Source organism: Lytechinus variegatus, chromosome 11 (assembly GCF_018143015.1).
Source record: "Lytechinus variegatus isolate NC3 chromosome 11, Lvar_3.0, whole genome shotgun sequence".
NCBI classification, from domain to species: domain Eukaryota; kingdom Metazoa; phylum Echinodermata; class Echinoidea; order Temnopleuroida; family Toxopneustidae; genus Lytechinus; species Lytechinus variegatus.
In genome coordinates, this window is record NC_054750.1 from 31,515,895 (window position 1) to 31,537,363 (window position 21,469).

The following is a 21,469-nucleotide window of genomic DNA, read 5'->3' on the forward strand; positions in this document are numbered from 1 at the left end:
CTGACAATACACTGTGTTTTGGATGTTGAAATGATCACACAAGATTCCCTCATCTTTTACAACTCAAACTCAATCTCAAATATGGAATGATATAGATTTGTATAGTTTTGAGAATGGAATTTTTGATCAATTGCCGTTTGAGTTTGCTTTATTGGTCACAGCTGTTTGTAAGAAGCCTATTGGTTCTAAATACTTCTAAGTTTGTTTTTCTTGCTTTTTATCCTACCCCCAGATAATGAAACCTCTACTTTCAAGCTTTTAATTTTTCATATATTTTTTTTTTGGTCAGCCTCTTCAGCAAAATCTCGACCCAGCATCAACCAAGCAGCCCATAATGGAGATATTCATGTCGCCCCTGCTGGCCCATTGGCCAAGGCTCAGAAAGAGTCGGCTCTTCCTGCATGTAAGTACTATACATAGGACACTATTAATTTCGCAAGCCTAAATTTTACTCTTTACTACATGTATAATGTTTTAGAAACTTAGGCTCTTATACTAATTCATTTAGTTATCTATAGATCTATCTATCTATCTATCCATCTATCTTTTTTGCCTCACTAAATTTTACAGCTAGTATGTCCAGGTCCCGGTAACACAAAACTTAGCAATTGAACGTTGGGTTGACTTCTATGATTAATTGCATTCATTATTATGTATGATCAATTATACAAATAATCTTCACGATCAATCATGAATCTGTATGATACGTCGCACTGATCTGCAGAGCATTTCATGAAAAGAATAATTATTAATAATTTTAAGTGACTATTTGCTGTATTAAAAGCTACTGAAACCTTACTTTTGATTAGCTCAGAGCAAAACAGTTGGTGAAAATGACTGACTTTTTTGTGAAATGCTCCCAGGTCTGTGTATTAAAATACAATGGGGCCACCATGTTTTAGAATATGGTGGAAGTTGAACTAATCTAGAGAAAGTCATATCAAAGTCACACTTGCAATTCAGAATTGACATCACTTGAAACATTTCCACCTGTAGTTCAGGACGTAATTTACCACATGGGAATGTGATCCATGAAATTTACAGGAAATCAACAAGCAAATCAAATTGAAACATTCCACCTGTCAATCAACCAATGAAATTTACTTTCCAACAGGATGTAATCGACAAGCATTCTCTTTCAGGCATCTGATGAAATGAACATGTATTTGGTAAACAAGGAGGAATGCATGTCATTATTTGACCCTTTATGCTTTATTCAAAAACCGAATGAATATATGAACTGATAAAGAGCCAAAGTTTGATCCAGAATGCATTTAATATTTCCATTGAACATTATATATTTTTTTAGCAATGTTTATTATATTCATAATAAGTACCTATTGATAATAAAGGTAATCAGAAGGGTTTATTATGAACAAGAGATGAATAATATTTATTCCCATTCTTCCAGGCTAAAGTCTGGTTAAAAATGCCAAGTCCTTAGGAAGCGCTTCTAAAGGGAAGCTAAAAAATTGTGTAATGTTTCTCAAACAAGGATGAAATATTACCTTTTTTTCATAGAAGTTCATCATTAAATGTCAGTTCCTTCATGTTGATCATGCAGCTACATGAATATTTTGTATTCATTTTTCCTTCAGCCCGACGGAGGTCAAATGTCGTGAAAGAAGTGGATAGAATCAAGCAGCAGAGAGAAGAAAGAAGAGCAAAGCAAGCTATTCAGATGGAACAGAGGGCTAAGGTAAGTCGTCTGAGTTGTTTTGCATGAAAGTAACTACTATAACAGTGCTCCACAGTCGATAAAAACCAATAATTTCACGGAAGTTATCACAATCATACACTTTTGCATTTTTTGAAAGGAAACCTTGATGTTTGTACCATTTTTTTTGTTGAAAAAAAGACCTGCCACCTTAAAACCAACAATAAGTCGACCAAAATGAATATTGAGATGTTTATTGAGCTTAATTCACTTTCTTCAAAATGAAAAATAATTTGTTAAAATTAACCAATAATAACCATTAAAGGTGCTTGATTGAATGCACAGGAAATTCAGCAAGAGCTTCAAAAAATGAGTTCTGGGTTCACTCAAGCATCAGATGTGCATACTGTGTAATCTCAGTGAAACTTTCAAGCAGTCCGAAAAAAGTAGTGTCCAAGAAACTCTTGTAACTTCACGACTTCAAATTTTCACAGTATGAAGAAGATGAAGAATTGCTCTTTCAGATAAGCTATCTTTTTATTTTTTGTTTTTGGAGACTATTACTAATTTACTATTTTGGCTATTTACAGAGAAGCTTAACTGGCGACTTATTGGTGGCTTTGGGGTAGTAGGTCACATACATATGTATATAGAAGGATAGATATTGCAGTTTTTTTAGTTTACAATGGCTGAGATGTGGAATATCAATCATCTCTTGATTTCAGTTAAGTTGAGCCAACTCCCACCTTCATAAAATGGTGATTACATTATACATGTATATCATCACTATCATTAGAGATCAATCAATCTGGCTACCCGTAGTGTCTAGTTGCTTTGTATTTTTTCCTCTCTATTCTATTTTCATTCTTCTTTTTTTTGTAGGATGACGATGGCACACATCCCCATTGGGAATTCCTGAAGATGATCAGAGAGTTTCAAGCCCAACTTGACTTCAATCCTATATCTACAACCGACAAGGTAAAACAAAGTTCAAATCAAATAGGCGAATTCATCATGTGGGCGAATCTATACGTGTCGTACAGGACATTTTGACAACAATTTCTAGTTAGGTAGCTGAATGCTTGAGCAATAAAATATTCTTTTTTTGTCAATGATAAAGCTATAGTGGGTAGTCATGTAATGAACTAATAACTGACACACAAAAAACGATTATGGGTAAATTATTGGTGAAAATGTTGTGAGTCGTACGGGATGCAGAAATTTCCCTTACGACACGCAATATCTTAAGCTCCAATTCACCTATGGACAACATATTTTTGTTGGTTGTCAGTTTTTTTGCATGTCTACTTGGTAGTACTTTAATATTACCACAAAGCAAATTGAAGTTTTTCGTTCATTTGGACTGCAGGTTGAAAAGTATTTTGAAAATGGCTGATTTTTCTAGCATGGAATCTCCCATATATGTTCTGTATACATATTAAACAGTCAACTGGTGGAATCGTTGCTGAGCAAATGCATGTAGGAATTAGATATTATATATCATTTATTAATGGCAACTCACGAGCTGTAGTCACAATGTTGAAACCGATGCCAGATATCAGCAAAAGCAATTACAGAGCTGCCAAGTAGTACAGATTCGCAGTATTTAGTACTGAAAAATGAGAAGACTACTGTTGATTTCTAAACTTTCAGTTTTATGTGTTGTCCTTTCGTATTTCTTTTAAAATACTGATTTCTAAACTTTAAGTTTTATGTGTTGTCCTTTCGTATTTCTTTTGAAATACTGATGTCTAAACTTTCAGTTTTATGTGTTGTCCTATGGTATTTCTTTGAAAATACGGATTTCCTTACCAAAATACTGATTTTTCAGCTTTAAGAATACTTAAATGTTTTTGGTTCAGGTTGGCAGCTCTGGTGGGTGTTTCATAAAGCTGTTCGTAAAGTTACGAACCACTTTACGCACGACTGGAACATGTTCTTCGGTACATAACTCAATTACATAGGGATATCACATAGCAGAAGAAAGGATCACCAGTTGTGCGTGAAGTCATTCGTATCTTAGAAACAGCTTTATGAAACACCCACCTGCTAATTTTGTAATTTCTTGTGACAGAACATATGTTGTTTTATTCAGTTTTGATGGTGTGACTATAGAATAAAGAAACGTTTTTTTTTTAAATTCAAGTATAAATAAATCATTAGATAAATTCTCTCTTGTTTCTTTCTTTTTTATTGGAAGGGGGGGGGGGTCCTTTTTTAAAGAAAAATCAGAAGGATATTTTGCAAGTTTTTGAAGAGTTTGATCTATCTGCATATTCAGATCAAATTCTCTTTAATATTTAGTTGCCATCAAAATTTCAAACTTCATTTATGGCAAAGAAATTTCAAACTTCATTTATGGCAAAGAAATAGTAAATAATTGTCTATTTCTTCAACATCTACTACACTACTTCTACAAATCGAGAATGAATCAACAATGGTACCCCAGGCTTCGCGATCTGACATGAGAGTTGGTAAATCATGTAACGAATTATTTGTATCCCTACATATTTTATGAACAAACTTTAGAGGTCTCTGTCCTCTCGTTTTATTTGGGATGTACAACTATAGTTTTATTTGGGATGTACAACTATCAGAAATATCAAGCTTTCTTCTCACTATGGAAACAGTGACTAGCAAACCTCACATTATGTTTAATTACCATGGTGGAGATATCTTGAAGATCTCCATAAATTCCATTTCCATTCTATTTTCAAACATTCCCTTCCATTTTATCTCGTCATACAGGTTGAAGACCATCAAATATGTGTTTGTGTGAGGAAAAGGCCGCTAAACAAGAAAGGTAATATTATCTTAGACATCCTGTTTATATAGAAATCTTTTAATGTTTATTTTGTATTATAATTGGGCAGTACGTATTAACAGTTACATGTTTATGTACTTTCATGTCTATTACAAAGTTTTATGGAAGAATGTTAAGATATAATTTTGAATCAATAGGTACCACTGTCTTGCATTGATTTTATGCTACAAACATATACATGTATATTTGAATAGGTCTTCTTTGTGATGTTCTATAATTGAAATAAAGGAAGTCTTATGTCATTTTCACCAAATTTTGCATAGTGTCTCTTCTGGTACCTGTGAATGCCTAATACACAAGAAAATAATTTAGTTCATTAGCTTATTTTGAATGGATACAGAATAACAATTGTGAACGATTTGCAGAATAAATCACAAATTATGAAAATATCTGTATGGTGAAATATTTAGTTATTAGTGTACAGCAATTGAACCCTGGAAATAGGAATTGGCTAAGAAAAACACTAATGAAACTGAATTCATATGAGCGACAGCTTTGTGACCTGCCTTCATCATTCTACAGAACAAAACAAGAAGGACCTGGATGTTTTAACAGTGCAGATACACAACAAATTAATTAGGTTCATGAGCTTATTTTGAATGAAAACAGAAAAGCAAATAGTGAACGATTTGCAGAATAAATCACAAATTATGAAAATATCTGTATGGTGAAATATTTGGTTATTAATGTACAGAAGTTGAAGCCTGGCTGGAAATAGAAATTGGTTAAGAAAAGCACTAATGAAACTGAATTCTTATGTGTAACATCTTTGTGACCTGCCTTCATTGTCCTACAGAACAAAACAAGAAGGACCTGGATGTGTTAACAATGCCCAGCAAGGATAAAGTACTGGTTCATGAGCCCAAACTCAAGGTGGACCTTACCAAATACTTGGAGAATCAACTCTTTAGGTTTGACTATGCTTTCAATGAGGATGCCACCAATGACATGGTCTACAAGTAAGTCTGTCTTTGGGTTGGGGGCCACCGCACACCTTACAACTGTTCCCGATCCGATTTCGGAACAAATCACATTTTTCTCAATTTCTGAAAATATGAATGGAACATATTTAATTTGAGGTTAAAATTGATTGAAAGAATACTAATATAACCATTTTGAAAGATTGCAAGCCTTTTTTTTGGAGTAAAGGCCAAATTAGTTTCAAATCGTAGCCAATCGTACGACTGCTATGACGTCATTACGACTAGATATTAAATTTGCTTTTATTTTAAAGAAGGATGATAGCATAGTCACAGATTTGAACAAAGGTATTCGTACAATGATTTTGAACATTACGCAGTAAGATATTCCAAGTCTCATTATTAGCGTCAAATTCTACTACATTTTATTCCATAATTGAGTCAGAGACTAATCGAAGGTGTGTGGTCGCCTTAAGCTTCAGAAGCTTCAGAATGCAGCTACTTGCATTGTCACTTTGTCCAATAAACGCTCTCATATCACTCCGATCTTGAATTCGCTGCACTGGCTCCTTATCAAAAATCAGATTATTTTTATTATTGGATCAACACCACAATAACAGTCTTTCATTTATCAATTACTACAGACCAAGCAGGTCTTTGCGTTCACTTCTGGCTTCCTTGTTATTCCAAAAGTTTCAAAAACTTGGGGGGAAAGATCATTTGCTTTTGCATGTCCCACTTTGTGGAATAGCCTTCCTGAAGACATAAAAAATGTATCTTTGTCGAAACTTTCAAATATCTTTTAAAAACTTTTTTTATTTAACTCTGTGCTCTTTATGTGCCTTGAGCACTCTACAGAGTAGATGTGGCACTTTATAAGTCACATTATTATTATTATTGTTTTCATAACTATCTCTACTTTGTTTCTCACAGTTTACCTCTTGCAACATGTTGAGAGAGCATTGGATAGACTTAAATAGGTTTCATGTGATACTCGTTATTCTGGGTAGCGTTTCATCAATATTTTTCCGACAAGTTGTTAGATCTGAAAACTTTCCTTGATTTGCATTTTTGATTTTCTAAGATGCATTGTTTTATATGATGACTGTAGGATGAAACTCACTTTGTGGGATAAAAAGTCTGACAAGTCCTTTCATGAAATGCTCCCTTGATATTGTTGCACAAGCAGTCAGCATCCATCCTTTTTGCTTAAAGAATGTTTACTACATAATCATCATCACTATTATCACCAACACCATCTCCATCAACATAATCACCATCATTATTATCGTCATTATCATCATCCTCATCAGCATCATCGTCATCATCATCGTCATAGCCATCATCATCGCCATCATCGTCGCCATCATCGTCATCACTATCACCATTATCATCATCATCCTCATCCTCATCAATCATTATCCTAATCATCAACATCACCATTATTAACAGTATGATCGTCATCATCCTCATTGTTGTAATTGCTATAATTACATCTATCATGAGAATCAGCAGTATCATATAAAATATGCAAATTCAAGCAAAGAGGTACTGTATGCTTTATTATGCAGAAAAAAAGGTAACCTAGATATTACAAAATTGAATTAAAAGGACAATACAAAAATCATGTATGTAATCAAATGATAAAAAAACAACTTTTGCAACTATTTTAAGCCATTCTTCTTTTTGTCCTCGTACAGATTCACCGCCAAGCCTCTTGTACAGACCATATTCAACCGAGGAATGGCCACGTGTTTTGCATATGGACAGACAGGAAGTGGGAAGACACATGTGAGTTTGGCAGCTAGCTGATAGTCGTATGAATCATCAATGAGCCGTATGCATTTCTCATGCACTGCTCATGCACTGCTTTCCTATTAAAGGGTTACAATTACAAAAAAATATATTAAATGAAGCACACAGCACCAATCAGTTTACTTCGAAAAATCGGAATGATAATTCATAAAGAATTTTCATAATGTGGATTGAATCATTTTGTTTACATTTATGAGTTTTTTTTTTCAAATTTTTTAAACTGTTTCGAGGTCATGAATTCCCTCCCCCTCTATTTCGAATGTTAAAAAATTATGGAGATATTCACAAGATGTTCTTCTTTCACATGAATCAAAGGTTTTCTTTTCGTGGTTTCTTAAATGATGAATTAATTACATTGTGACTTAATTATGGTCATAAATTAAATTATTATTATCATGACATTGATTTTGTTTAAAACCATATTGGTGATTGCCACTATTTTTATCATTCTTCTCAACATAAAAACTTTTAATTTTTATTTCTATTTCAACTAGACGATGGGTGGAAACTTTTCAGGGAAGAACCAGGATGTAACGAAAGGAATTTATGCCCTGGCGGCAGCTGATGTATTCAGGCATCTGAACAGACCGGAACACAAATCAAAGGAATTAGCCGTTCACTGCAGCTTCTTTGAAATATACAGCGGAAAGGTAATATTTTGAATCATAATTTCTTCAAGGTATTGGTGAACATTGTTTAGATCATAAGAAAAAATAAATCTGAGTTGCAAGGTCCCAATTGTCACCAGTGTCTGTGGAATGTGGTCAAAATTAAACTCTTAAAAAATTCAAATTTAAATTCAAATTCACTTTATTCACATCCATTAAAAAGGTACAACACATACAATAATTACATAAACAATGATAAAATCAATCAATACATTAAATATAAATAAAATGATAAAAGAAAAGGGTAAAACCAAAATAAAGTGAATGTAGGGGATTGGCAAAGGCCAATACACCTTAGTTCTGTGCAATGGTTAAAGACAAAATTATACAAAATAATAGTAATTGAATAGTCACATGTGCAGCAAAAAACATGTTAACAGAAACAAACACAAGAAAAACATTATAGATAAAAAATAAGCAAAAAGGTTTTGTTACAGTGACAGGCTTTAAACAGTGTGATTGCATCAGTAAACTATGATTTAGTAGTAGTGCTTTAATCCTATAACGGCGGGGGGGGGGGGGGTTGAATCTACTCCCCCCAGACAATTTTTGCGACCATTCTGCTAAAAAAATTTCGACTGCACCACTTGCTGACTTTGAAATCTTGCGCTTCTTTGAGACCAAAATTTATGATAACTGGGTGTGCGGTTGAAAAATTACACATTACATAAGAGCATGTTAGACCCCAAATTGCTCCAAAACATGATTTTGTGTATAAAGTCAATGTAAATTGAGTAGATGTGCTTATAACTGTAATGGGAAATTAAGCGAAACTTGAAAATGTCATAACTTTCTAATTTTTACATTCGATTTTGATGAAATGTTCAGTGTTATGCTTGTTTCATTTTTCTCCTTAAATTATTTAAAACATCTTCTTGGTGAGGTGGACTTGTCCTTGCAAACTTTGATCTAATATAAAAAAAAATTGTGTTGTATCAGATCATATACTGTGCTCTGGGGCCCGTTGCAGAAAGAGTTGCGTTAAAACTGAAGCCCAAAAATCAATCGCAAGTCTGTGCTGTTGATTGTTTGAAAATCAAGTTGCGCATAATTTTTAGAGTTGCGATTGATTGCAACCCTTTCTACAGCGGGCCCCTGGACTTTAGACACTGATTTTAGGATGTTGTAGGGATTCACTAGTGTTCAATGCAAATTCTATTTGCCCCCATGACAGGTGTTTGATTTGCTGAATAAGAAAGCCAAGCTCAGAGTTCTAGAGGATGGCAAACAACAGGTACAGGTGGTAGGATTACAGGAACGAACCGTCAAAAACACAGATGAGGTACTCAAGCTTATAGGAATGGGTAACAATGTAAGGTGAGTACAGGGTATGTAAAAAAATATAGTAAATGAATAATATACCAGTTCGCAGTTACATCATGGACAATTTTGGTCAAATGACCTTTCATTTCTTTCATTATGATAGGCAGATTTCAAAGCAAGATAACATATGCATGCCTTACATAGCAAGATGAAGAAATTGAATTATACCAGGTGACGAGAATAGCACACCAATGAACACTCCATGAAGGTATTTGTTGCATTTTTACTTTGAATGCATATTATAGCATGCTGTACAATGTACGGGGCAAACTGTGAAATACCAGTCGTTTTTGGACGCATGTTTGTTCTTTGTGGATGTAAATGAAAAACACAATTCAAAAGATTATATGAATAATCAAGACACCAAAGTTGGTGCTTATTTCATTGAATTTTAATCCACCATGTCACTTTTGTACCAATGACCTTCCTCGGATCATGCGCAGAATTGAACTACAAACTGGCTTTTTAACAAAATACAGGTTATGTCAAGATAGATGTTCTCAGGTTTACAAAAATGGGTAACAATGTTCGGTCAGTACAGGGTATTTAAAAATGAATTACTGAATAATTGACAAAGTACAGGTTATGTCAAGATAGACGATGTTCTCAGGTTAATAGAAATGGGTAATGATGTTAGGTACGTGTAAGTACAAGGTATGTAAAAAAAAAGTAACTGAATAATTAGCAAAGTACAGGTTATGTCAAGACAGACGATGTTCTCAAGCTTATAGGAATGGGTAACAGTGTTAGGTGAATACAGGGTATGTCAAGAAAGATGATGTACTCAGGCTTATAGGAATGGGTAACAATGTTAGGTAAATACAGGATATTTAAAAAAAATAGTAAATTAATAATTACCAAAGTACAGGATATGTCAAGATAGATGGTGCTCTCAGGTTTATAGGGATGGGTAGCAATGTTAGGTGAGTACAGTGTGTTTCAGTCGAAAAATTAGTAAGCAATGTATGCCAGATCAGTCATCCAGGCTTTATATCTGTTTAGTCCCTGACTATTTGAGTCACAGAGATCACCCTCAACGTTTCCCTCTACTTTACTCTATTTCAGTGCAATCTCCTCCCTTAACCAAACCCTCCTACACTTTTCCACCCCTTGCTTCTTCCAAGTTTTCTTTGGTTCCCCCCCTTCCGATCTCATGTGTCAAGACGGTTCCGTGACATTTGCTCCGATTGAAAATCTTCTCATTAAGCAAAACATAAAACGCAACCTCCAAAACTAAATAAATGCAAATCCTAATCTTTACATTCTGAAACAAATACTCTCTTACAATCCCAACTCTAATCTTATGCCTTCTGAGATATTAAGACTGGAGCAAATGTCATATCACTGTCAAGATGGATGATATACATGTACTACCCAAGCTTTATAGTTTGGTGAGATTCAAAATATGGAATTATATTTTGATTCTTCCTACAGATTTGTCTTTCTTGTAATTAAATATGCAGATTATTAGCTACTAGCCTATATGACATATGTAGATGTGTTTGTTATCAACTTTTGTATTTTGTCATTAATGATTTTATTTCAATCCATAGAACATCCGGCCAGACTTCAGCAAACCAGCATTCTTCCAGATCACATGCAGTCTTCCAAATCATCCTAAGAAAGAAATCGTCAGGAAAGCTTCATGGGAAGTTCTCCCTTATTGATCTTGCAGGTAGGCAACCCTCAGTCAGGCTTTTTCAAATATTGTATGACGAATTTGTCTATCACTCACTCGTCCACTCATCACATAGCCTACATTCATGTAGTCTAATGCCATTCCGTCCATCAACATTTCGTCGAACAGCCATTTGGTCCAATAACCAAGTGGTCGAATGAACACTTCGTTTAATCACCAGTTTGTCTGTGACCATTTTGTCTATTAACCAGTTGGTCTAATACCAATATTCTTTACATTCATTTCTTGCAATAAACACTTAGTCCAGTTAGACCAAATGGTATGTGGACTAAATGGCTATTGGACCAATAATAATAATAATTGGCATTTATATAGCGCTTTATCAATCTACGACTGTTCAAAGCGCTTCACAATTATTTTTACCCGGTCACTGGATTCATAGCATTCCAAGCAGCCTGTTAGGCGCAAACTTGCTAAACCAACCACAATGACGGTTGTTTCCTACCGGTACCCAATTAGCACCTGGGTGAGAGTGGCAAAGTGTGGATTGGCGCCTTGCCAAAGGGGGCTAGGCCATGGTGGGATTCGAACACATGACCCTCTGATTACAAGGCGAGAGTCAGAACCGCTACGCCACGGCACTTCCACACAAACTGGTTATTAGACAAAATGGTGAGTGGACGAAATGGCAATTAGACCACATTGATATTGGATGAACTGATGTTGGGAATTGGACGAACTGGCATTGGACCAATTGGAAATAAACTGCTCAGCAATATTTTTATTGTATTGGATGGCTCAGAATGGGATGCCAGAAATACTCCAAGAGTTGGTGCCAATATTGCACGAATCAAAAATAAGTGCAATATTATCCCTAACAAGTGTAACATTTCTGGTATTCAATGCAAAAAAGCCATCCAATATAATTATAATCTATCCCCTCTCCCCCCCCCCTCGTAAAAAAATGATCGAGCAAATCATGTCATTTATCACATTCACTTGATTTGGCACCATAAGATCTATTTAATTAAGTGTTAATGCAATTGTATAATATATGTATATATTATTGGAATTAAATAGTAAATGAATTGAAGTGTCATCACATGAGCGTATTTTTTTATGTCTGAACACTCTAGGTAATGAGAGAGGTAAAGACACACAGAGCTCCAACAGACAAACGAGGATGGAAGGAGCTGAGATCAACAAGAGTTTATTAGCTCTGAAGGAATGCATCCGATCCTTAGGACATAAGACTGCCCATGTACCGTTCAGAGCGAGCAAGCTGACCCAGGTCTTACGAGATTCCTTCATTGGAGATAACACAAGGACATGCATGGTAATAAACTTTTAAAGTGTTCTATCAACCTGTATTTTCATGCCTGCCTATGGTTTTCTATAATTGTAATTAAAAAAAAGGAATAATGATAAAACGTACAAGTGCTTGAGTGGACTCTAGATTTCTACAGATTCATGCCGCATTTTGCACAAGTCTTTCGGTCAAGTGCCATCTGACATATCATGATGTGTGGTTCTGCTTTAGTGTAAAACATTGAGCATTCAAACGAATTGGATATTTTCTTGATTGTAAATTTCCAACTTGAAAATAAAACATCCACTAGAAATAAGATTTTCTAATCATTCATGCATATTGATTTTCACACTTGCCTGCTTTTTGAAAACCACTGTTATGGTAAATTCACAACCTCTTGAAAATATAAAAAAAAAAAAACACACGCGAAGAAAACAATGTTGTTAATCATGCTTACATTGATTTTATGCTTTTATTTAACCTACTTCTAGAAATCATTTCTAAGATCACTGTCTCCTGTTTAATTAATTCATATCTGCCAACTTATCGTCTCTGAGGATGAGTATATTTGAATAGCATTTAACTGATCAAGAGGGTTCTATATTTTGTTTGTTTGTATGATCCACATAAAACAATTTCAAAAGAATGGATATTTTTTTTTATTTCCTTGATTAGATTGCCATGGTTTCACCGGGAATGAGTTCGTGTGAGCATACGTTGAATACGCTACGATACGCAGACAGGTAAGGAAACAAAACCCCATCAGAAATTATCAAATGTGACCTGCCGACCCAGGACCCACAACGAGTCACCAGGAAAGATTGTCTGTTAATAGCTAAAATAGTTATTAACAGAAATGGTAAAAATGAGAAAATTTGCACCTAAGAACTTGTTCCAGTCATGTGTAAATTATTTTGTAGCTTTATGCCTCATTTCCACCGTCGTGTGATCCTGAACGAACGCCACAATTGGCCTTTCGTAACTGATCAAAAAAAAATTGTGACCTTTGAAATTTTTTCTTCAATCAATACGATTGCCACGACTGATCTGATACGATCTCTGATATGACCTGATACGATCATTATTATTACACCATGATTAAGACCGCAGTTTTAATCGCGGTGCGAAACATGACAGTAGGAACCAGGTATCACGAAACACCACCCAGTAATAGTGATCTAGCCATTTATGTACACATATTAAACAAGGATGAATATAATTGTTTCACAGAGTGAAAGAGCTCGGTCCAGGCGGTCCCGATGGCGACGACGACGATTACCGATCTCCAACCAAGAACGGTGGTAGCCCCGAAAGGAGTCTGTCACCCAGTAACAGTGATCTGGCAATGCTTTGTACGCACAACGAAGAGGAGGTGTCGGTGGAGATGTATACATTCCATGAAGTCATGAACCAACTCCAAGAGATGGAAGAACAAGTGGTGGATTATCATCGTAATTGTTTAGAGGTAGGTTGCATTATCGTCTTATACCACAAGGGTCTAACTACAGTGCCAGTTAGAGAAAAGCATACACTTGAAATTTAATTTTATATCAGAGCAAAGAAGACCTCATAATTATCCAAGTTTAAATATTCACAACATAAAAATGGTATCAGATAGATTATTGTGGAGAAGATATCATTTCAGGAAAGAGGAAAATTTTGTATTTCAGTCATGTTTTTTTTATTTGATTTTGGATTTTTGAAGTAAAATTTTATTTTGATTCATACTGTATTATTGAAATATAGTTAGGTACACTAGTTTAACTTTAACAATTTTGATAAAGTATCTTGTTTTTTTCAATTTGAAGCTCAAAATTTTATACTTAAATTCGAATACACTGTTTTTTGTGTTTAGGAATCAAAGAGTCTTTTAGCGGAGGAGGAACAGTTATTATCGATGACAGATGAAGTAGATTACGATGTAGAAGGTGAGTCTCATAGTCCTAGCATGGTAATTGGTAAAGGCTGTCTGCAGGGCTGACAGTGGCCAGAAAAAATCCATTGTAGTTACAGATTTCTATCCGTTTTAGGAATGTGTCCTTCATGGATGTAATGAGCCAAATATCTGGGGGGGGGGGGCCAGACCTTGTATCAGTGACAAAATTTCTAAAGAAGTTGCAAGCGAATGAAGGGTCGGAGCAAATGTTTTGACCTAATTTTGACAAAAAATATTTTGTGAAAGATTTTGACAAAATATTCATAAATTAGTTTCATATCTCACCCTTTTCCCTTTTTTCTCATTTTTTTCCTGGTCGCGAAAATTTGTACACCGGTGGTGTCCTCAATGGTTACAAATTTGAGCGCAATAAGGTGTGCACAAAATGCACACGTAATTCATTGTGCATTGGCAAGCTCATGTAGAGGTGGAAAGTAATTCGCATTTCACTCATTTGCATGTTTTTCAAGATGTTAATATTTTTATGAATATTCATAAAAAGGTATCATATCTCAGCCCTTTCCCTTTTTCCTGTATAGAAAATGGTAATAATATATATCTTTCATGAGGCGCCGATTTACCTGGATTTACCTAGTTTCATATTCAATGGCGCACTATTTATTACCCCGGCTGTAGCTCCAGCTGCTAAAGGCGCTTGGTGCGTTCAAGGAATTGATCCTGCTGGGTACCCATTCACCTCACATGGTTGAGTGTAGCACAGTGTGGATAAATTTAACTGCTGAAGGAAAACACGCCATGGCTGAGATTCGACTCCACACCCCTCTCATTGAAAGATGAGATACGTAACCACTAGACCTTGACTCCCCCAGATTTTATGATAGTAATAGTGTATAATAATAACGATAACGCAGTTCTTATATAGCGCATATCACATTATGTCATAACGTCCCTATGTGCTTCCAAAGGACTTGGATATTATTACCCTGGCTTTAGCCCCCGCAGCCTTTTACAGCGTGGTGGCATTTCAAGGAATAACTCCTGCCAGTTACCCATTCACCTCACCTGGGTAGAGTGCAGCGTGGTGGCATTTCAAGGAATAACTCCTGCCAGGTACCCATTCACCTCACCTGGGTAGAGTGCAGCACAATGTGGATAAATTCTTGTTGAAGGAAATCATGCCATTGCTGGGATTTGAACCCATGACCCTCTGTTTCAAAGTCAGATGACTAATCCACTGGGCTACAATGCTCCACACTTGTATGTAGCGCTTTATAAATGTTACATATTATTATTATCATTATTATTATCATTATTATAGTAATTATTTAGTAATGATGAAAATGATTTATTCATACCTTATTTGTTTGTTTAATCAGAATACTGCTCTGGACTGGAAGCCATCCTGTCAAGAAAGATTCAGATCCTCTCAGACCTGAAGGACAAAGTTTCTAATTTCAGAAGTCAACTCTCAGAGGAGGAGAAAGCCAGTAAAAACATCAAGAAATGAACCAGTAACCATGACGATGTCACCCCAACTCTCCTTGAACACATACCTGTGGGTCTGTATTGATTAAAAGCTTGCAAGCAAAAGCACCTACGCTTGCAAAATAACTTATTCAAAACTTCCAGGTATTCATCCCTATCTGGCGAGTGCAGATTACATTAGTCTGCATTATCATACCTTGTTAGTGGTTTACTGGATGCATCAAGCAAAACTTCACCTACAGTGTATGTAGACTTTACCTGAATATTTAAGCATGAATTATAGTTTTTCAATTTAGAAGCATACCAGAAGATGTCTCAACGCAACTGAAATATGTGCATTTGTGACAATTTTTACCACTTTTACCGGACGCACCTATCCGAACTTATGTTTGATAACTCTTATTGATTTATAAAGAAGAATTTTCACAATGCTAGAAAAAGCATTTGCTACTAGTTGTCGATAAGCGCATGTAGGGAAATGTGATCAGTACATTGAGGCAAGCTGCTCTTGTATTAAAACTTAGCGCTTGTTAAATTAAATTTAGGGATTGGTATTATAATCTGACAGGATTTTGGAATGAAATGAATAAGTTTAATTAAGATGATGAGAATGTCTTTTTCCACATGGCAGAGTTGTTTTCCTGCTTAGTTTGGTGAAAATATTCTCATGAAAATATTCTTGCTATTTATATTAAACAATAACTAGATGCAGCAGGGATGCAACTTATATTCAGTAAAAACGATAATTGCTAAGCTCAATACGCGCCAGTTTTGAAAGTATTGGTGTACTTATTGATACTAAAGTGATGGTATGATTGTGTACAAAAAAATTAAAGAATATGGAGAACCAAATTTTTTTAATTGTATAGCAGTCTGTGTTTTTTTTTTCATGGAGCTAAGATTATCATTAAATTTAAGTTATGAAATATGAATGTAGGCAAATGTACTTATTGCATAATTGAACATGCATATTGTATTCAACTTCCCTAAGGGTTTCAATGTGTGAAGACATTCCTAGCAAATCAAGTGATATCTCGTCCCCAGACCCTTTTTCACAAAAGTTACTATTATGCTAACTTTGCCATCCAATTGTTAACTTCCATGAAATCCTTGATTCTGATTGGCTGTTGAGTGCTGTAACCATGGTAGTTACCATTGACTTGCAAGGTTATGATATTAGTAACTTTTATGCAACCGGATACAGGCGATATCAAAGGGAGTTGTTTGAAGAAAAAAAAGAGAAACATTTGAGTCTTTCTTGCAAAGAACACCTTTTATTTGCCATCAAGCAAATCGATTAAGCTAGCAATCCAAAAAGCAGTGATTTTTAGGTATGATGTTGGGTCATTCGTAATTATACTTCAAGCACATCATTGAGATATCAGCACAGATTTTCAACTTCACGCCTTGTTATCATTTGATAAACAATATTGTACCATCTTAGAGATTCGTCTGTTCAAATAATGCATATCATAGTAATACTTAGTTCTAAATGACAACATTTTTATAGTCAATATTCATATAAGAAATTAGCTTTAAATACTGAATTACTGGAGATTCTGTGCATAGATATTTTACATTCAAAATGTATATAAGATGCAGTAAAAGTGCAAGAAAATTTTGAATTGCCTGTACAATCAAATTTTGAAGTTGAATTGAAAGCGAAAAGTGCTCACTTTCAAATAAATCTCGCTAACTTAGCAATCAAACTTGAATGAAGGAATAGATTACAGTTCAGACTATTAATATAATGGGTCATATTGGCCTTTCTTGTGTACCATGTATATGTGAAGTAACGCCTTAATTTGTGCATATTTTATTCTCTATGCAAGTCGGTAACAAAGGTTTCCTTTCGGTTTTTTTTTATTGCAGTTACTTGATTTTGATTTTTATAGATATTGCCTTAGATTGCAGGTAGTAATTTACGATCAGCCTTGCATATTCAAAGTTGAATTCACGGGCCCAGTCTCACAAAGGCTTGTTATCAATATTTCTGTCAGAGACCACTGAAATGCTGTGATTTGAATGGCCATGTGCATATTTGTCATTGATTTCTTGCATTCCTTACATGTATATTAAAGAGACTGGTTCACTGTTGTTGATTTCTCTCTGACTTGTGCGATTGATGACAAATTTGTTGCAACTCTCCCCCTGAGAAACTTTCACTCATGCAAGGTTGATTGTATGGGTTTTATTTCTTTCTTCCAAATGAGCTGGGGTCAGTTGCAGAACCAAATGCGCGTTGTTGATTGGTTGTAAATCAAGTTGCGCATGATTTTTTGGGTTGTGATTGATTGTATACAGCCAGTAAAGTAAACTTGCAAAGTAAAATTATAAGATAAATGAAAAGCATTCCAATCAGGGTAGCAAACCTATTTGAAAACCTGCCATAGAAATCTTCTATCCATCCACTTTCGTTTGTATATTACTCCATTTTATGACGCTCTATGTATAAATACAGCATCCCTTGCCATTTTCCTTATTTCTAGTCTCATGTAGACATATTTATTTTGAACGTGAATTATGATTACATTCTAGCATCCTTTGGTGTCCTTAAGCATCTTTAGCGCCCTTTGGGAAGACATCGATTTGCAATCAGGCACCCTCCACCAGGGTGTTAAATGGGAACCTGGTAGGCTGTGAATGTCAATGTCATTGGCTTAGCAATATTATAGAGCATCTTTACAGCCTATTGCTGCAACACTCCCCAGGGAGTGGAGCTTGTGCATGAACAGTACGCTGGCAAGCTGGAATCAAATGACAAAGTATCATATCTGTGAAGCATTTTGATGTTATAAGCCTGAACTTTTTCATTACTCTAATTCTTGCTGATTCAATTTTGTCCCCTATTTGCTTGGTAATGTGATAGTTTACATCTAGAATTAGTTAAGCTAATATGCCACGACTCCAGATTGTTTATCTGAAATCAGGATGGGGAAAACTGCTTTATATGACATCTTTTCTCCTACCAAGTTCTAACAAAATAACTATTAGAGGAAGGTTTTTGCACAGTTTATGCTCAGAGAGCTTTATGTTCTTGCTTTACTGCTTATAAAAACAAAAATAAATCAAGTGTGATTATAGCAACTTTGGTCGATTTCTCAATTCAAGCAATGTGTGGTGTTAGTGCAGTTTCCTTTATGCAGTGAAGAGAGTTCAAGGCAAGTTCAGCAATGGTTGAAAAAAAGCTTTTAAGACTAGGGGATACCCACTATTCCGCTTTTCTGTAAATTATACATAAGGCTTATCTTTCCCAAACTGGCACGTTTTTAATGCCACATAATCATACATGTTATATATAATAATCATAAGTAGTCATAATCCCACATGATTAAATGAAAGAGCTGATCCATTTGCACTATTCTGTAGTTTGTACACGTACACATCTAATATTCAGAATTGTTAATGTGGCCATAATTTTTTTTCCCTTAGTTGACAGGCATCATTTCTTTTGGATTTAAATTATCAATGTTTTTTAATGTTCACTCTTTTTTTTTCTTTTTTTTTAAAGTTCTGTTCATTTGACTTTCATTTTTGCATGAGTAATGTAAATATTTTTTGTGATTATATATAGATAAACTATGAATGTTCCAAAGTGGACTTATTATAGAGATAAAGGGCACTCGGGGGCCATATAATATAAAATTTAATGCCATAAGACTTGTATAAGACTCTGCTATATGGATAATGTATGTTCACCTAATATTATATTCTGACCGTATGGTCAATATTGTATAGCTATTACCTTGTAAAGCGTGTGCAAATGTCCTGATGTATAAAAAGCCTATTCTAAAGTCAAATCTTCTATATACTGTACTTTGCTGTTTTTTCTGATTTGAAGTGATTGAATAAATCATAATCACTCTGATGCAAAACGAGATGAGACAGTTTGTCCATTTTTTTTCTGAGCCTGTTTCTTTTGTTAGTCTTGAGGATTCAGAGGAAATTAACATGCTAACAAAAGAATGATTGAGAGAGAGAAGAGGAGAGGGAGGGAGAGGGAAGAAGAGAGGGAGAGAATAGGAATGAGGGGGGGGGGGGGAGAGGAAGAAGGTGGATCTTTATTTATTATAAAATGGGGGTGGAACATGAAAAGGGAAGGGGGAATAGCAGGGAAAGGTGGTTGCGAAAATGGCGTTTCATTGAATCCTTTAATAACAAATGAAATGTGACAAAATTGATATAAAAATACACTCATGTTTTATTACATAATATGACTACTTATAATAGTAAATGCCCATACCAGGGCTTTGCTAAGGGGCTAAAGGCCGATTCCAATGCGTGGAAAGCCAGGGCCAAGGCATGGAAATCTCAAGGCCCAGGCATTTCAAACTTGCGATGTACAGAGCCAGGGGATAAAAATTCGGTTTAAGGCCTGGTCACACCGCCCGAGCGTCGTTGGATCGGTCGTGGACCGGAGAGAAAAAATCACCGCTCGCTACCGTTCACCATTTTCGATTTCTATTGTTTTTTTTTTGTTTTCGATTTTTGTTTCCGATTTTTCCCCCCAATTTTGTGAGCGAAATTCGACACACTCTCTCCCTACCGCTCCACGACAGCTCCAACAACGCTAGGGCGGTGTGACCAGGCCTTTAGGCGATGAGAATACAATAACTTCCTTGGCGATATATTGTACAGATAGATACATTAAGATCGCCCCAAGGGGAGATTTTGTCCTAAATGATATCACTCTCGCTAATTTTGATTGTTTACTTTTTATTATCGGTAACAGGGGATGCCTATTCACCTCTTTAAGTGGCGAGTTGTTTACATTGCTAATAAATCATAACATGCCGCGGGACTAGCAAACAATGTTAAATTACTTGATTATTGTCCCGTTGCATAGCAACAGCTTCCTTGGCTTAGCAACCGATGCTTACAATTAGAACGAAGCGTGAAGACCGTCGATAAGAGCCTGCGCTTTGTCTCGGCGAGTAATAATCCAGTATCTTCTCTTTTCTTATCTCTCTCTCTCTCACTTTGTCACTCTCTCTCTCTATCACCATCTCTCTCACTTTCTTTTCTTATCTCTGTCTCTCTCACTTTATATTCCAAATGCAATGTCTTGCCATTCTACGTTGAACTTATACCCAAACTACAATTAACTTTAAAGGTTATCTATTATGTAGCATTGTACACAACTTATGAGATATATATACATATTTCTCTGTATGCTCAAAACTTGATCTTCTATATTTTGGTATGATTCTCTTTTTTTTCTTCTATTCATATTGTGATTCGTTTTCTCTGTAATTTACATATCATAATATGTTGCCCTGCATGAAATTTATTAGTTCATGACCTGGGTTTATTTCCTTTTTATTGTGAATTCACCTATGTTCCTTTGTTTGATTTTAATATTGAATAAAGTGATGATTAAAAAAATGCTTTTAAGTACGGTTGTTTGGTGTATCATTAGTGCAATCTTTCAATAGTGGCATTACAAGTATCAAGTTGTATCAATGATTCAAATACACTTTTACAATAACAATGTAACGATAAATACAGGCAGGAAATCCTTCATTGTTCTACAATAAAACAAGAAGCAATCGTTGCGATGATCTCCATCATCAACCATCAGTCGCCAGAAATACTACCACTATGTATACTGCCCATAGGCGGCGGAAGCTGCCCCCTAAATTTGAGGAGGGGAGGGGGGACGATCCCCCTATGATTTAAGTTGACAACCTTTTTTTTTTGCTTTTCAAAATTTTTTGTTGCCCCCCTAAAATTTTGGTTGAAAACTGTTTTTTTTTGCTTGTCAAAAAAATTTGCTGGTCCCCCCTTAAAATTTGTTGGCTTCCGCCGCCATTGATACTGCCAATGATTCGGACAAATCAAATTCTATACTATTACTATTATAATTCATGAATCGTTTGCCCCAGGCTTGCGAAAGCTATATAAATGCGAAATTACCGTATACATGGAAGAT

At 35.3% G+C, this 21,469-nt stretch overlaps 1 protein-coding gene across 2 annotated transcripts in view; it reads left to right on the forward strand.

Moving 5' to 3' along the window:
- Positions 1-17,146, forward strand: part of LOC121424599 (kinesin-like protein KIF2A) — a 43,773-nt gene extending 26,627 nt beyond the window's left edge. For both annotated transcript variants that reach the window (XM_041620350.1, XM_041620351.1), the window contains 14 exons: positions 290-403; positions 1,599-1,699; positions 2,540-2,635; positions 4,406-4,460; positions 5,278-5,440; positions 7,102-7,192; positions 7,711-7,866; positions 9,059-9,201; positions 10,761-10,882; positions 11,983-12,182; positions 12,831-12,898; positions 13,386-13,620; positions 14,011-14,083; positions 15,429-17,146. In XM_041620350.1, coding sequence (XP_041476284.1) covers positions 290-403; positions 1,599-1,699; positions 2,540-2,635; positions 4,406-4,460; positions 5,278-5,440; positions 7,102-7,192; positions 7,711-7,866; positions 9,059-9,201; positions 10,761-10,882; positions 11,983-12,182; positions 12,831-12,898; positions 13,386-13,620; positions 14,011-14,083; positions 15,429-15,559 — 1,748 coding nt within the window. In that variant the 3' untranslated portion in view covers positions 15,560-17,146. The remainder of the gene's footprint in view (positions 1-289; positions 404-1,598; positions 1,700-2,539; positions 2,636-4,405; positions 4,461-5,277; positions 5,441-7,101; positions 7,193-7,710; positions 7,867-9,058; positions 9,202-10,760; positions 10,883-11,982; positions 12,183-12,830; positions 12,899-13,385; positions 13,621-14,010; positions 14,084-15,428) is intronic.
- Positions 17,147-21,469: the final 4,323 nt, after the last annotated feature.